The sequence below is a fragment of the Phascolarctos cinereus genome, unplaced genomic scaffold, assembly GCF_003287225.1.
Source record: "Phascolarctos cinereus isolate Bilbo 61053 unplaced genomic scaffold, phaCin_HiC Scaffold_5;HRSCAF=322, whole genome shotgun sequence".
NCBI classification, from domain to species: Eukaryota; Metazoa; Chordata; class Mammalia; order Diprotodontia; family Phascolarctidae; genus Phascolarctos; species Phascolarctos cinereus.
Window position 1 is genome coordinate 178784415 of NW_027555958.1, and position 17484 is coordinate 178801898.

Consider the following 17484-nt stretch of genomic DNA (forward strand, 5'->3'; position numbering starts at 1 on the left):
ACAATTTTTAATATTAAAAAAAAATTTTAGTTCCAAATTCTATCCCTCCCTCCCTCTCCTCCTTGAGGCAGTAAGCAATCTGATATAGTTTACACATTTGCAATCATGTAAAACATTTCCATATTAATCATTTTACACAAAGAAGAGTTGAGAAAAGAAAGAAAAAAGTGAAAAATAGTATGCCTCAGTCAAGTATTCAGTCTGCATTCAGAAAATATCAGTTCTTTCTCTGAAAGTGGATAGCATGAGTCCTTTCAGATTGTCTTGGATCACTGTATTGCTGGGAATAGCTAAGTCTTTCACAGTTCTTTATCATACAATATTGATATCACTGTGTACAATGTTCTCCTGGTTTTGCTCACTTCACTTTGCATCAGTTCATGTAAATCTTTCCAGGTTTTTCTGAAATCATCCTACTTGTCGTTTCTTAGAGCATTTTAATCTCAAATGAACTTTTCATGCTTTTGTATTCCTTAACTACAGCATATGCTCCTTAATGCATGAACTATCATATTTTTATATTTTACATAGTAATTTATATGTGGCAAATGCTTAAGGATTTGTTAATTTTGTTTTAAACAGAAGATATACTATATTTGCATCCATAATATTAAAAGGTTTAAATATCTGGTTTAAATGAAACATTAAATTAGGTCATCTGGCTTCAGTGTGGCCTTTTACCTACTAAAGTAAAAAATGAAATATTTTAAAAATTCTCTGAACTAAAATGCTGTCGTTTTCAGTGGAACTCTTAATTGTAGTAAGCCATATACTCCTTAAAACAAAAATTTCTTGAACTCTGAATCACTATGAATTCTTTTTAAACATAGCATCTATTTTTTTTCTCCACAGGTAGATGAGTATGAACACATCACTAGCTTTAATAAAACGAAGTAAGTGGTTCCAATGGCACCCCACATTTGAACACCATATCCAGTTCAAAATGTTCTAAGCCTCTTTTGAAGTTTCAATAAAGTTCAATGACATTTATAACCTCAAAGACCATGAAATTGAAAACTAATACCCCACTCTGTTCTACATTAATTATTGATTAAGACTTAGTAATTAATTTGCTTTAAAGGACAGTTTGGCTACTTAACATTAGAAGGTCTGGTTTCTTTTATAACAGTTAACTTTCCCATTTCTCTGGGTTACAGCCCAGGCTAATGGTCATAAGATGCTTTGCCTGGCCATAAACCTACAGGCCACTCTAGTGTATGTGGTCACTGACACATACTTTTCAGACAATGATGACTCTGTGTTTTCCCCTTATCCAGGACTTTGGAAACACCTTTTGAAATTAGCAGGATTATGTCAAATGTAAGCCCACCCTATACCTTTACTCTACCTCTACTATAGACCAGTGCTTCTTAAACTTTTTTCACTTGTGACCCATTTTTTGCCTCATAATTTTATGCGACTCCAGGTATATAAGTCATATAAAATAGGCATGCAGATTAAACATTTACTGAAGATAAATCATAAAGAAATTTCTTTTAAAACAATTCTTTGGCATACACATAATTTTAACATTAAGACAATAGTCCTGAATCTGAGCTAAGGTGTTTCTAGCAGTGTTTTTGATGCTGTATGGCATGATGACATGTGCAGTACAAAGTACACATGTTGAGAGTTCAGAACCCAGGCTACAGTGAAATTGTGTGATGCAACACAGGCAAATGCAGTCACAAACACCTCTGATTCATCATGCATATGATTTTGATTCAATTTTTGGTCATTATGTGTTCAGAAACCTTATTTAATGTTGCCAAATTTTGGGGGTTATGATCCACAATTTAAGAAGTGTGCTATAGACCAATCACAATCTTAACTGCGTATCACTGAACCTTATATAACCAACCATATAAAAGACTGCTCTGCCTGCAGTAATGTGTCTCTGGTCACTGAGGGACCACAGACCTGTATCAGTGGCAACTGCTAGCCTAGTCAACAAATGGATTGTGCTTGGAACTTTTGTGCCTCAGTTTCTCATCAAAGATTTTTATTAGGCCAAGAGGCAACACAGATGGGACCTGAGCAAAGGTCTCCAGTGGCCAGGACTTCCCCCTTTTCAGGCTCAGAGTTAAATTTTCTCTGAGCAAAGGTAAGTCTCCTCTTTGCTGGGGATGATTTAAGTTAGCCTCCACTTTTCTGGGGATAAATTAATTCCCTTTTGCCCTTCTCAGTCAAGGTAAGGCCTTCAAGATGGTAAGGTAAGGTTTTTTTTGGTGAAAGGTACCTTAAATTTCAGTTTTTGTCAGTTTCAGCTCTTTTTTTCCTTTTCTTAGCAAAAATGGAATGGAGCTTTAACTAGTTCTTCTATCTAGCAGTGACTTAGCTTTCATATTTTCGGTATAAACTAGGGAAGATTTTGCTAAAGTATATCTATTTCTATTTGGGTTTTAAAACTCTGTGTACTAGTTTTGTTTTGTTTGAGCAAAAAGTTTAAAAAAGAAAGCACAATTCAAGGGATGAAGACTGAAGAAAACGTAATACTACCAATTTTCTCTTTGGTAAAAAAAACTGTCAGCTCTAATTTCTCCTTTCTCTTCATATTAGAGAAAGAATCTCACCCAAAACAAATGAACTATGGACATGCTCACTGCTCCTTAAAGGGCCCACTTCTGATTATTTTGTCTTGACTGTACCCTCCTCTTTTCTTATTCCACCCTATTCCTCTTCTATGGAGAGACAGCTAACCCCTTAAAACAAGAGGGACCAGTTGATGATGGTTTTCCTGAGGGGATGGGAGTGTGGTCTGTGTTATCTGTGCGGTCTCATCTGTCCCTTGTGCTAATCCATGCTAGTAGGTGTTTCCAAGAGTTTGTGTTGTCCTGATAATTCAACCTAGCTTTTTCTCCAGTTCTGATCAGTCAGGAGAAGACTGTAAAAAAATGAAAGTTTCCAAAGACTTTAGAAAAGACAAATCTCTCTTTTCTCCTCTCTATATTTCTAACACCAGTCAAGTTCGAAGTTGCAGAGATGAAATACAAATACAAAAACTAGAGACAAAATCTGTAGAAAACAAAAAAGATTAATTTCTTTAAAGAAATTTTCTAAATTAGGATTTGAATGTTTTAATGAGCCATTTTTATGAGTTCCTGGAGTACCAGTAAACTTTGTAAAGTTTGATGAAAACAAAAATTGGCAGATCTATGAAGTTGGACTTGTGACTGCTTTTAAAGTTGCAGTTTGAATTTTAAGAACTGGTTTATTATTCATGAAATCTGTTCAAGAGAGACTTGGTGAAAAAGATTCAGTAAAATTTAGAGAAGCATTAAGATAAAATTTAGGAAAATAGTACAGGAGAAATTAGAATAAAATTCTGAGTTTAAATAATCCCACAACTCAGAGATTAAAGTTAAATAAATTTGCTAATTTAAAACTAAAGTAATATGTTAGAGAATTAAGAATTGAGATTAGGTCTCTAACTGCTCAAAGTCTCAGCAACTCAACAAGAGCAGTCACTTCTACTTCTTGGTCAGCAAAATAATTCCAAAGCAATTTCAGTCTGTTGGTCTCTGAGTTTGAAGTTTATGGGTGCCACTCTGTGGAACTAGTTTTAACTTTAGTGTAGATTACAAGGAAGACTTAAAAACTACACTTAAAGGGAATGACAAATTTTTTGCAGGATGGAAATGTGATTTTTTTTTTATTAGAAGGTAGAACTGAAAAATTTTTAGACCACTTTCAGTCGTCAAAGGAATAAAAGTAAGTAAAGTTGGAATTTATTTACCCCTTGGTTTCTTACTGCTTTTAAATAACCAATCTGAAGACACCAAGCAAGCCCTGTTATCAGCCCCTACACTGGGACTCCCAGATAGAATGATTCTCCAAAGTGTTACCAGAAAGAGAAAAGCTTGTTTCAAAATCAGGAAGCAATTGAAAAGTAAGTAAAATTTAATGTTTTCTTGTGAAGGCTATAAAAGCTTAGGGTAAGAAAGCAGAAGAAATGGACTTAGTGTTCTGTTATTTAACAGAAATGAACAAAAAGTTACATCTAGAAATCTTCAGAAAATTAGTCTCCAGACACCATTTTTTTTCAGGACTGCAATTCCTGTCACCTATAACAAATATTCCTGTTGGTGTTTTTAGTAAAAGCAGATAATTTAAATCAAGAAATTATTATGCTACAAATCAAAGGATATTCCTAATGCAAATCACTGTTGACCATTTGACAATGAGGCAAATTTTATTATAGATTATGAAGGATAATAATTTATTGTACTATCAGTTAGTGAAAGTGGCATGAAGTCATTAAGGAAAGCTATATCAGTCTCTTCAAACATCAAAAGATTTATATAAGTGTACTGTCAAAAGGTACTATTGTTTAATTTACATTTAATTGAATCAATGGGATGCTCACAATTAGTCTCAGCATTACTTTTCAACATGAGTTAAATTTTAAAAATTAAAGCACAAGCCAATTGAAAGCAGTGGGCTCTGAAACTTAAAATCCTAGCAGGTAATGGTCATTGTGAAAACTTGAGATTTTAAATTGTTAACATTAGTGATCATATACCTACATTTCATTTCAATGAATCCAAAAATTACATGAGTGGTGATGAGGATTTCTGTTAATTTAAAATCATTAGAAAATTAACTCTTGATGAGAAACAAACCTAAAACTTTTAATTGCTCAGTAATATACAATAACTTAATAACCTGTGGTATTAGAAAATATCACAAGCTTTGTTAAAGGAGGACACAATTAGGAACCAAGAACTTTCAAAGTCAAATTAAAAAATGCTTACCCATTTCTTTACACATTTAAATATCAGCATCAAAGTGAAAGTTGCTTTTATACAATAAGATATAGTTGGACTCTAGCTGTTTTCCCTGGTCACTGCCAAATAAACTCCTTTGTGAAATGAGTAGATGAATGCATTTCTAGAATAAAAGACGTTACCTGTGAGGAGATGGATGCCTTCTTCTCCAAAGTCAGTCTGCTTACAGAAATCTGTGACACTCTACAATGAGGTATTAAGAGGGACCTTAAACTCTAAAGTTCTGTTGAGTGAGTTTTATTTGGGTTTATCTAATAGAAAAACTATGTGACTGTAACCAATTCTAATTGCCCAAAAGACCTGAAAGAAATCAGAATAAACTATATATTTATAAGCCTTTAAGAAACAAAAATTTGACAGTATTGTGATAACTGTTTCTGTGTAATAAAAACCTATACTAAAGTGTAAAGGAAAATTCACTAGAATGAAGATTAAGTGCATTGACAGTGTTGGATATGATTGGGAAATAAAGACTAGAAGAATTAAGCAAGCTGAAGTATGAGGGTTTTGATCTCACTGGAATAAAAAAAAAAAGATGCGAGTAATTTTTAGAGAAGTGCCTCTTTGACAAGTACTGCATGTCTCCCTTCCCCAATCAATGTAAGATTACAAAAGAAATTTCCTAAGATTTTGAAGGGTTAAATAGAAGTTTAACAAATACATATTAATTGATTGATAGAGAAAAGATTGTTTCTTTGATCTGGTTTAAATAGTTATGTTAAGGGCCTTTGTAAAAAAAAAATTAGCAGCTTTTCTGGCCAGGGTTACAGCCAAAAAACCTCTGGGTAAGGAGAAATGTGCCCTTTATCTGCCCTATTATGGTACACTGGTAGGATTAAGTTTGGAAAAATAAAAAGAATTGATTTGGCTCTCTGAATGATTTAAAGAAATAAACAGTTATGGGGAGCAGAGCTGGGAGTACCCGTACAAATTTATGAACACAAGCTAAACTAAAAATAGTGGACCTTTGGGAAAATGATATTTAAATGTTGCCATTAGTAATAATACATCAAGAATTGATTTGGTTGAAAATTTTGTTCTGAGATAACATAACTGTGGTTTATTAGGAAAAATGAAATGATCTAAAATGTTTAGCATAGTGAGCACTGTATAAATGTTAACTACTGTTATTGGTTTTTGGACCAAAATAACATATCAACACTAATAACATGAATGATTTTCTAAAAAAGATAAGTTAAGGTTTTACACAACTGCATAGATGAAATCTGAGTAGTATTATGTTTAAAAAAGAAAACAAATAACACATGATATTCCTTAGGCTTCTAGTTTTTCTTGCATGGTGGAATTTGGGAGAATATCAGATGTGATTAAAAATGTGAATTTTCTTTTAATTAGGAGAATAAGTTTTTGATTACATACTGTTATATGAAAAATTTATAAATTACTGTGAAATACTTTTAGAGAGACCACTTCCCTACTGCATTATTAAAATGAATGTTATAGTCTCTGAAAATTACAACAATGAAGTATCTTTTGCCTTAAAATGTAGAATTCTTGTGATTAATAAAAGGTTTGAGAACCCCTCCCCCCTAAACCAGAGCTGTGATCTAAATTTCGTAACCTTGCTTGGGTAAAGTTATAAAATCTTGCCAATCAAATGGGAGAAAGTCTAAAACAGAATGAAAATACAGCTATCTCTTCCCCATTACAGGGGCTAGGGGGCCTCAAATCTGGAAAATCCTAATAAAGTTTTTTGGCCCTCCCTTCATACCAGAGAAGAAGTCTGAAAGTCTGAATTATTATGGCATTAAATGATGCTGATCTTATTCAATACTATACATAGATGTTATGCATTTCTGAGTTTCTAAACTTTTTCTGTGTCATCTGCTGGCTTTCTTGTGTCATCTTCACCTTCTGCAAAACTCCCAAAAAATTCCCATTTAATTTCTTATGCTGAGATATGCTGAAACCGAAAGGGGGAAAGTTGCCATGTAGAAGGATTAACTGCAGTTACTTTGAAATTGACTAAATTGATGTCATTTGGCTAAAATAAGTTTTGTCTTCATGAATTGGTCTGCTAAGAGACAGCAAGATTGTTTAAAAACCATTAAATATTTATTGGGTTATAGTTTCCCCTAAACTAGGCTCTTAAAGGGAAAGATTTCAGTCTTATTATATTTACAACTGTTCTGTGATTTAAGTCAGGAAGTGCCTCAAGTAATAACTGAGAAATCAAAATCTAAACATTATAAAATACTACAGAAAACAGGTTCTGAAATTCCTTAATCTTCAAGAACTCGAAAAAAACCTTGAATGTGGTAAGCACTATGTAAATGAATTACTGTTACTCCTTTAATTGACTTTAATTAACTCCCTACTGGATAGCTCTATACTGGATCATAGATGTCATTGGATATGATTAGTAAAATACCAAAAGAGATAAGATGAGTGATTTTCTCTGCAAGATAATTTAAAAATGCATTCCAATGAATTACTGCCATCTGACTAGTAATAAGTTTCATGTTTTAAATACATGATATCGGGAATGCAGAATTTTCTCTTGTATTATCAAAGCTGATAAAAACTGTTAAGACAAGTTATTTTCCTTTCTCTTTTAATCTCAATGCTGTTAGATTACAAATATATCTGTTATATAATATTACTATGGTTGAAAACTGCTAATTGTTTAATAAGGTACTTAAATTAGAAAATATTAATAATAAGGTACTTAAATTAGAAAATATTAATAACAACTCACTGTTGGGAGAAGAGAGTAGTCACATCCTCTTAGATCTTTCTCTGTGAGGGATAAGATCTCACCAGCTCTGCTGATAGCATGTTGTGAAACTGTAGTGCTGCAGTTTAAGGAACTAGGACCTCTCCCAGCCAAAGCTGAGAAATTTACAAGTTAAACTTTAAATAATAAGTGACTTTCATTTAAGATCATTTGGAAAAAATCATGAAATTGTGTCTGTTAATAACTAGTATGTAGCAAAGCTACATTTCTGAACCAATTATTGACTGTATGTGTGAACTGGCATTTACTGTATAAGAGTACAAGTCTAGAATTTGATTATTTTTATATAAAAGATCAATAGGATATCCTGAGACTAAGATATGAGAAAAATAACAATAACCTAGCTCTAAACTGTAATTAGTGAGATTTCGCTGTTTGAGAAGTTTCTTGGGATTTTAACCTGCTGCTATTCTAATATCTCTGATGAGGGCATCTAGGTGGCACAGTAGATAAGACTACTGGACCTGGAGTCAGAAAAGACTCATTTTCCTGAGCTCAAATTTGGCCTCAGACACATTACTAGCTGTGTGACCCTAGGCAAGTCACTTAACTCTTATTTGCCTAAGTTTCCTCATCTGTAAAATAAGCTGGAGAAGGAAATAGTAAACTCCTCCAGTGTCTTTGTCAAGAAAACAAACAAAAAACCAAATGGGTACATGAAGAGTTGGACATGACTGAAACAATTAAACAACAAGAAGTGTCTAATACTTTTCAATAGTCCATCATTCACCAGAAATGCCATGTGCTCCTACAGTGTAAGGACTGTTACAGGCGGATATCTGTCTCTGGGAAAGTTGAGAGAATGACTTTTTGAAAGTGAGAGAACAACCTTTTGAAACTGAAGGTCCAGGAGTCTCTTGACTTCGTTTCCCCACCTTGGTAAACAAGACATGTTCCCTCCTAGGTATACATATCCTTGGCTATAATATCCTGTGGCTCATAGTGAGCCTTTATGTGTGGATTGGCTGTTGACCAGAACCTATACCTGAAATCAAACAGAATTGAGGAACAGTAGTGATACTCCCTCCCTTTTTCCTCACATAGCAAATTCCATTGATAAGGGCAAGTGTATAATGATCTCATTTTTTCACTGTAATAAATATGACATAAACCCTATGGGTGACTTCTGATTGAATAATATGCTAGTATAGTACTACATAGTGAGGAATCAAATTTATATTGTCATTTGAATTACAAATAAAAGAGACCATTTGATTGGGTATTTAATTTATAGAACAGTGATACCATAACACCCTTTCATTATGTTAATATGATCATAATATCCTCTTGAGGGAGGGAATGAATTTGGTTCAGATTTAGGTAAAGAAAGAAAAAGATAAATGAAGATGAATGTAAAATTTTTTGAAGTTTTTGAAATTAAATGGAGCACACTTTTTTGAGGAACAAGAAGATACTTGATTTTCATGGAACATACATTGGTCTATTTTCCTTTAGGATGCAACTTCCCTGAAGTTTCAAGTGTGGGTTCCTGATTTGATGTTCTATAGTTGACCATCTCAACTAGTTACAAAATTGTATTAAAATCTATTTTGCAAAAGGATTATGGTAGAAAATACCTAGGAATCTTTGTAAGTAACCAGCCCTTCTATCAAGGTCCACTTTCAGAGTTTCCATTAACTGAGACCTAATCCAGAACGAGACTGAGAGAAGTTGTTTCCAAGGACCACACACATACCTGAGACATCTGAAACTCAACTGGAGATTAAATGGACATTGAGAGTAGGCTACTAGGTACAAAGACTCTCGATCATTGTATTATTACCTTGAGGACATACACATTCTGCCTTTCCCATGTGCCAATCTCCCTGTAAAGCTAGCTTACTGAAGCGGGCTGCCATCAAAGTATTTTTATCAACGCTATGGACCCTATTCCTGTCTAACAATCACAACATGCAGATGGAGAAGGCATGAGAGACAACATCTTTTGCTGGGCCATTTGTAACAGTCAACCAGCACCAGTAATAATCATGGTTAGCCTTGTATAAAATGTTGAACTCTGTAATTATTGCTTTCCATTGCTCCATTACTAATTTAATTCTGATAGATGCTGAATATGCCTGACCACCTCAATTTGGTCTATAGATGATGATTCAATAAAGTTGGCTCCATGGAACCAGAGGGAGGAAATGTGAAACTGTAAATTGATACCCCATTTTGTTCTGTATTAATTATTGACTTAGGAATTAGTTTGCTTTAAAGGAAAGTTTAACTACTTAATATTAGAAGGTATGATTTTATAAGAGTCAACTTTCTCATTTCTCCAGGTTACAGCACAGACTCATGGTCATAAGATGCTCTACCTTATCCTCCTCATACGATTCATTTTTAATGGCATCAGTAACATGGTTAAATTAACTTTAACAAATATTTATTGAGCACATACTGTAAGGAATGTCTCTTTCAGCTCTAAACCCTAGGTACTCAGCCAAGCTATCTTTAAATAGAAATATAAGCTGTTCATTTCTCAGAAATGAGCACTTGTGCCCATCTTCTTCCCCTCCCTCCCAATCCCCTCACCAAGTTTAAGGCATCTTAAGCCATCATCTAAATCAAGAAAAAGTAGGACAAGTCTTTAGTGTGAAAACATAGGATTAGCTGTCAAATGATAACTGGAGAACCAAAAAAACCTTTAATATCTATGGAATATAGTGAAGTTCTTTTCTATTACTTCAGAGAAGAAAGAATCATCACTACTGATCTGTTACCCTGATAAGAAAATTTAAACATTAGGGATTTCCTCTGAGTTGTTTTTTTTTCCCTATTTTTCCCAGAATCTCCCTTTTCACTGAAGTAAAATATATAGACAAAAAAAATCCAGAAAAAAAATTAATAATTTGTCAGTGTAAGGATAACAATTACACAATAGCACTGAGCGTCAAATGGCAAGGAATAAGGTGTTAGCTCAGTAGTCCACTTTAAAAAACATTCATTTTTAACATCACAAAATACCTTGGTTTAACAGAGAAAGCTCAACTAGAAAATTTAAATGAAACTCTCAAGATTAGAAACCAAGACACCAGTAGTCTTTAATATTCCAAGTCATTTCCTTATTCTTACTCTCCAACAAATTCAAGACCTGTTAATCACCACATTGCTTAATTTCATAGCCAAATAGCCATTTAATAATGATTAGAGGCAACTATGAAATTTATTGTATTATTTCCATTCATTTAATGGGATCAATAAAGACCAACCCAGCAATTTTTATTCTAGATCTAACCTTGAAAATATTCGAGGTGGAATCAAGAATCAGACACACTTTTTGACTTTAATGTAGGTGACCATTAAGTACACTGGGAAAAAGGTATGGCATACAAGAGTCCATTTTTGTTTAACCCACAAACTATTAAGGAACCTCAAATGTTTAATGGCTACTTAGATGGGAGTCTAGAGAGTAGTTCTAGTTACAGTTGTGACCCTGGATACAGTACTTAACCTCTCTGAACAGCTTCCTTTATCTTAAAACAGGGATTAGAATGGATGGTACAATCCAAACTCCAACACTGGAAAAATCAAACCTAAGTAATTTAGTTGGGATACTGGGCTAATTATATATATACTACACCTTAGAGTTAGGGATTAAAGTTTCTTCTGCTGAGGAAAAAGTTCTCAGAAAAGCAAAGAGTTTTGTTTCACTCTTGTTTATTTATTTGTAAGGCAGAATTAAAAAAATTCTCACTCAATTTTCATGCTTACATTCTTTTTCCAGTTTTATAGCAAATTGTGTTACCTAACAGGTGCACAAAGAGGAAGACACTACTTGGTAAAGATACCATCCAGTAAAGTTGTCAATACCTTTAACTTTTTAAATACAGAGAATAAATAAATAACATACTATAGAAGCAGTGATCCAGTAGGGGAAAGGACTGGATTTAGAGTCAGATGACTTCAAATCCTGTCTCCATCACTAGTTATTTAACCTTTTTTGAGGGATGTATGTGTGGGATGGACTAGATTACCATTTAAGGTCCCTTTCAGCTGTAAGTCTACTTATAAAGTTTATTCCTCTTAGTAATTTTCTTCCAAATTAACACTAAAATAAGTAATACAGTTAAGTAAAACTGGCAAGTTCAGCAAAAGGAATACAAACACACAAACACACATACACACACACATTTAAATCCTAGGTTTAATCTCTGACTTTATCATTAACTTATGCCAACATCTGGCATGTAAGGCTAAATTTTGGGTGGAGGGTGACATCTTTGGATATCTAGGCACAATGCAAGTTAAGCTCAGAATGCTTTATCAAAGATTTCGCAATCCAACTATTTTGTGACATTACAGCATATACAGTAACATTGGTTTTGGACATCCAACTTTCTGCAAGACTTTGCTAGTTTTCCTTAATACCAGAGCATTCCTTCTATGATTACTTTCAATTTGTCCTGTTTATGTCTTGTTTGAACCTAGTTGTTTAAATGTAGTCTTACCCACGAGATTATGAACTCTCTGAGGTCAGGAACTGTTTCCTGTTTTTGCCTTTCTTTGTATCCCCAGCACTTGGCACAATTTCTGGCACACAGTAGGTGTTTAGTAAATGCTTGTGGGCTTGAACACGTTTAGACTCTTCCATTTACCACATGAAAAAGTGAACATGGTATCTATTTTAAATATTGAATACAAAGGCTTCCAATGACAGAAATAATGAGGACCTTAAATTTAATGAAGACTTTCATTCATAATAATTTTCCATTATATTAGAAAATCTAAAAAATTCCAGAAACATTTTCACAAAGTCATCCATTTTACATGTGACTTGACTTCTAATTTTTTTCTTTTAAAATTAAATATCTCGATCTAGTACACTATTAATACACATCGAGTTTTTAAATATTTCACAGAGATGACAAGGAAAGCCTATGTTTGGAAACCCTTTCCTTAATCGAGAATTCTGTCCCTGCATTGGTAACTAGCATAAACACACAATGCTGCTGCATTTCCAGTCCTGGTTAGAAAGCAGTTACTGGAGAGCAGTTTTTCAGGCATAAAGGTATAAACTGCCCAGGATAAAAAGTACACAACAACGGTCTTCCACTCTACCAGGAGCCTAATGGGAAAGAGCCTCTAGCAGAATCCATAAGGGAATGGCCGGGAAAACGGACTACTTATTCCAAGGGTAAAACCCGCAGGGGGATTTCCCCCCTCCCCCCCGGGTAGAGAACCCATTCCGGGACAGCTCCATTCCCCTACGCGCCCCAGTACTGGAGCGGGGATGCAGCAGCAGCAACAGCAGCAGCAGCAGCAGCAGCACAGCCAGCCAGGGCGGGAGGGCTAACCCCCGCCCCTCTCACCGGCTCACCCAACGGGAGGCCGAGCTGAAAAGGGTCGGTGGGGACAGCTTCTCCGACCAGCAACAAAGGCCCCTTCAGTCCGCAGGCGAAACTCCCACAACAAAGGCCCCCGAGACGGCGGGCGAGGACCGGCCCGGGGGGCGGGTCGGATTAGGGCCGGGGAGGGGGGCGGTGGAGGCGCCCATGACCGAGGGGGCGGAGGCCTGGGAGGGAGGGAAACCGAAACGGGGGGCGCGGTAATCCCAGGAGCACAATAAGAGCAGCGCTATAGTGGTCGCGGGAGAGAAGGCGGCGGCGGAGGCATCCCAGCCCGTTCTCCCCGGCTCTCTTTATCCCTTTTCCGAGGCAAAGCGGAGAGGGCTCCGCAGCCGCGGTCCGGCTCCCTCCCGCCTAGCCCGCCGCGCAGTCCCCAACCCATGGGGGGAGGGAGCGGGGGACGTTTTCCGCTTGGACCACAGCCCCCTTCCCCCTCGGGCACCAGTACACGGCCGCGAGCCCTCACTGCCACCGCCGCCGCCACACAAAGGCGCTCTCCCCGCAGCTTCGCTCCCGCCTCACCTCCCCCCTCGCCGCGAAGGCGGCCACGGAGATCCCCGGGCAGCGCGGATCGCTCCAAGCCCGCCTCTCGCTCACCCGCTTCCCCACCAGCCCGGGGAGTGGGCGGGGAGAAGGGGGAGGGGGCCATCGGGGCGCTCTCACCTGGCACAGCTGCTGACAGTACTCGGTGGCTGCCTCCACGGCCGTCCCGCGGCTCTCCCGCAGCTGCCGCTCCAGCTCCTGGAGCCGCTCGCCGAGGCGCTGCAACTCCGCGGCGCAGCCCCCGCCGCCTCGGCTGAGGCTCTCCTGGTCGGCCTCCTCGTCCGCCATCTTCACACCCCGCTCCGTCGCGTACGCACCTGGGTCACGTGATAACACAATGCCACGTTCGGCGGGGTCACGTGCCGGGCGCGCTTGCACGCCGCCGAGCACGTACACTGGCTGCAAGGAGGCGGGGGAGCTGCGGAGGAGCCGGGAGGTGAAGAGAAGGGGAAAGGGAAAGGGCGGGGGAGAAGGCGGAGGATGGCGGTTGACTTACCCCGCGCTCCGCTAGCGGATGGGCCCGGGGGCCAGAATGGGGAGGGGCAGAGCTGGGCCTGGCGCGCGCCTCCACCACGTGATCGCCCCAAGGGGGAAAGAGCCTACCTCGCCTGCTCCACGAGCTAGGCCTTGATTTCTTTTTCTCCCGAAGGCCGGGCCGCCACTGAGATCCGTGAGGCTTGTGTGTGCAGCCGCCGGCTTCTGTTTAACTACGCGCAGGCCAGAGGCATGGCAAGAAAAAGAGAGTAAAACAGCCCCTGGCTGGCACCCAAGGGTGGGAGCCACGTGGTGCACAAGTCCCAGAAGCACAGGTGTAGAGTTGGCAGGGCCCTTGGGGGCCATCTAGCCCAAGCGTCCCATTTTACAGAGGAGAGAACTGAGGCCCAGGCAGGTTAAGTGACTTGCCCCATGTCAGACCATACCAACCATACGTTGTTCTAGGACAGGAGGTGGAATGAACTGGGATAAAAATTCTAGGTGCTATCCTACTTCAGGTATATAAATTTTTAACAACTGGCCTTCCGTATGCTGGAAACACCTTTAAGTCTAATCTACATAATTAATTTTCTCCTTTACTTTTCTAAGTCTAGACATAATAAAACAATAGATCGAACTCTGATTTGTAGCATTCAAATACTCAGAGGTATAAATGCTTATACTGAAAACTTAGTCAATTCTCAGAAACAAGTTGGAATTGGCTCAGGCTCATTATCTCTGCCACCTTCCAAAAATACACAGGTATCCTTTAAAAACACTCTGACCACAAATCCAAAGGGCATGATCACAATTTGGTATCTAGCAGGGGTGGGGAACCTTCGGCCTACAGGCCACATGTAGTCCTCTAGGTCCTCAAGTTTGGTCCTACTTCGAAGAACAAATCCCCTTAATACAAGGTAAAATTTTTTCTCAGTGGACGCAGAAGGTTCCCCACCCCTGATAGGCAAAGGAAGAAGGAAACCAAGTTAAAAGGAATAAACTAAGCAAAAGAGTGAATGGTAGACTCAAGGTCAAATCTCCAAGATCACAAAGAGGTGTGACTTGAAAAACATGCCTTCCCAGAATTAGTGAGAGTAGTAAATCTTTTCTTGGTCATTTTAAGAAATAACAATTATAGTGTGTACACTGCTATGGCCCTTTAAATTTCATCAGGTTACACAAAATTGATCTTGACACTGAAAATAGACTATAAAGGAATCTCTTGAATACAAAGAAAATTTAGGAAAACCCATCAACAACGGCACTATTATAGTGTAAAACAGTGATGAGAATGGAATTATGGAGAAGGTAAAAGAAATTCATTATTGAAGGGAAATATTAACAACACTACCCCCCAACGATATTCTGTATTTTCACAAAGTAATATTCCAAAAATCTTGATTTACAATTCTACTGTTTAAATTATGATAAACTAATTTAATTGGCACTGTGCCATCAGATAATAAGAAAGCAAGTTTCTCAAGAGGAGGGAACCACAGAAGAGTTGTAGTGTATTGGATGCAACACAAATTTGAGAGGACGCCTGAGTTCTAAAGTGACCTTGGGCAAGTCAATTCACCTCTAGACTTCAATTTCATTTGTCAAATGGTTCATTAGCAAAATGTTTGATCAAGCTATCTAGAAAAAGTTTTTTATGTTCATTTTTTCAAATGCCAACCATTATTTCAACACAAATGTCTAAAATAAAAATTAATTCCATTGGATCCTAAGAAGTTTCTGGTTTCTGATAGCTGTCAGAAGTGTTCAGAGTCAATAATACCCTGGATTAACTACTGTTATTTCAAACAACTGGGAAATCATAGCACAGTATGATTAGATACTGAAGAGAAGTCACCAAGTCACTACATTGTCATGAATCACCATATATAGACTGGAAGACACAAACCATTTCTGGGAACAAAGTACAGGCTTAATACCAGCTAAACATCAATTACCTGTAGAATAACAAGGAAGTATGATTAGCATATTACAAATAGATGTCACTAACAAGACTACAAATTCAATGTTGATTCAAGCAAATGGTTTGGTAGGGAGTACAAGTTTAGAGCAAAAATTATGGTGTCCGTTTGGAAATTCAAAAGTTAGAAGTTACTAATACAGCTAATGACCTTTGTTAGCCATTCAGTTTCCTAACCAGAATAAGTTCTTCCAAATTGTTTCATCTGTCTAGAGATCTAGTGACAAATGTAATTGTCAAATGCCAAATCTATAAATAAATCAAAGGCCCCAGAGAGTGATAATTGGGTGATAATTCAAATTTCTGTTTTAAATCAATGATATAGAAAGATAGTGTAGTACTGTGTAGTGGCTAAAGTGATGGACTTATGATCAGGAAGATCTAGGTTCAAATCCTGCCTCTGAGCAAGTCACGTAACCTTTTGAATTTCCTTATCTGTAAAATTAAGGAGTTGGACTTTGTGGCATCTAAGGTCCCTTGCAATTCTAAATCTATGGTCTTTTGGCCTAGCAAGAAATCACTACATCTAAGTCTCTCCTTATTTTCATTAGGGTTATTTGTAAACAGACTTTTCTTAGTAAAATGAGAATGTTGAACCAACATATAGACTGGTGGACATCCAAAGGATTTAATGATAGCTTCCTTTCATAAAGAGCTTTACATAGGATATCTCATTTGATCCTCAAAACAGCATTTAGGTAGGTAGTCCAAGTGATATTGTTCCCATTTTAAAGATGAAATAACTGAGGCTCAAAGGGGCAAAGTGACTTTTTAAGGTCATATAGCTAGTAAATGTTAGTCTGTCCTAACCCAGGTTTTCTGACTCCAAATGCAGCAATCTTTCCACAACTTTGTGCTGCTTTTTAAAAATTTTGCCAACCATGTACTAACTCCTCTGCTCTCTCATGTAATTAAGAACATACCAGGGTCTGGGGAAAAAAAGAGATCGCTTTTAATCAGAACAAGCAAATAAACTTGGATGAAGCATGTGACTAAGCATGCCAACCAGAGATCCACAAGATGCAGAGGATTTTCTAATTGGTTGGGAACCCAATGAGAACATTACAGTACAGCTTAACCTCCAGAAGAAATTTAGGAGGAAGTGGTTAGAAGTGTGAAAAGTACTGATTTGGAATCAGGCTTTCAGAAAGTTGAAGTGATTTGTCCAATGTCACTAAGACTCCTCAGCTTTAAATCTATGACCAACCCCATGACTTTGTAATTGGTTATCTAACCTTTTATTTGATAATCATATGAAACAGACCTCCATTCACAATAAAGGTGGATAATCAGGTATGCTGCACCTGTCACACCTGTGCCCCAGTTGAAACCCTGTTGTTTAATATCAAATTGTTAATAAACACAGGCAGACACCTACCTATTGTCATGTTCCTCAAGAATGTCAAGATGCCTTTCCATGGATGGCATCCATCACCGACTCTACCAAGCAGAAGGAAACACTGAGCCTTCTCCTCCACCAATTCTAAAGGTATCCACTGCATTAAAGATGAATTAGGAGAGCTAAGTGTGTGGCAGTAGGGGGTGGAAGTATGGCAGGGAGAAAAGGAAAAAGCTGTTGCACCTCGGACAGCG

At 37.6% G+C, this 17484-nt stretch overlaps 1 protein-coding gene across 2 annotated transcripts in view; it reads right to left on the reverse strand.

Moving 5' to 3' along the window:
• ZNF292 (zinc finger protein 292) overlaps window positions 1–13777 on the reverse strand; it is a 112626-nt gene extending 98849 nt beyond the window's left edge. The window contains exon 1 of one of the 2 annotated variants that reach the window (XR_002322331.2): window positions 13560–13651. Coding sequence is in view for 1 of the 2 variants with exons in the window: in XM_020976310.2 (XP_020831969.1) it covers window positions 13560–13727 (168 nt within the window). In the remaining variant the exon portion in view is untranslated. Of the gene's footprint in view, window positions 1–13559 lie in introns of both variants that reach the window. The other variant, XM_020976310.2, reaches the window with a different exon arrangement.
• Between the last annotated feature and the right edge of the window lie 3707 nt (window positions 13778–17484).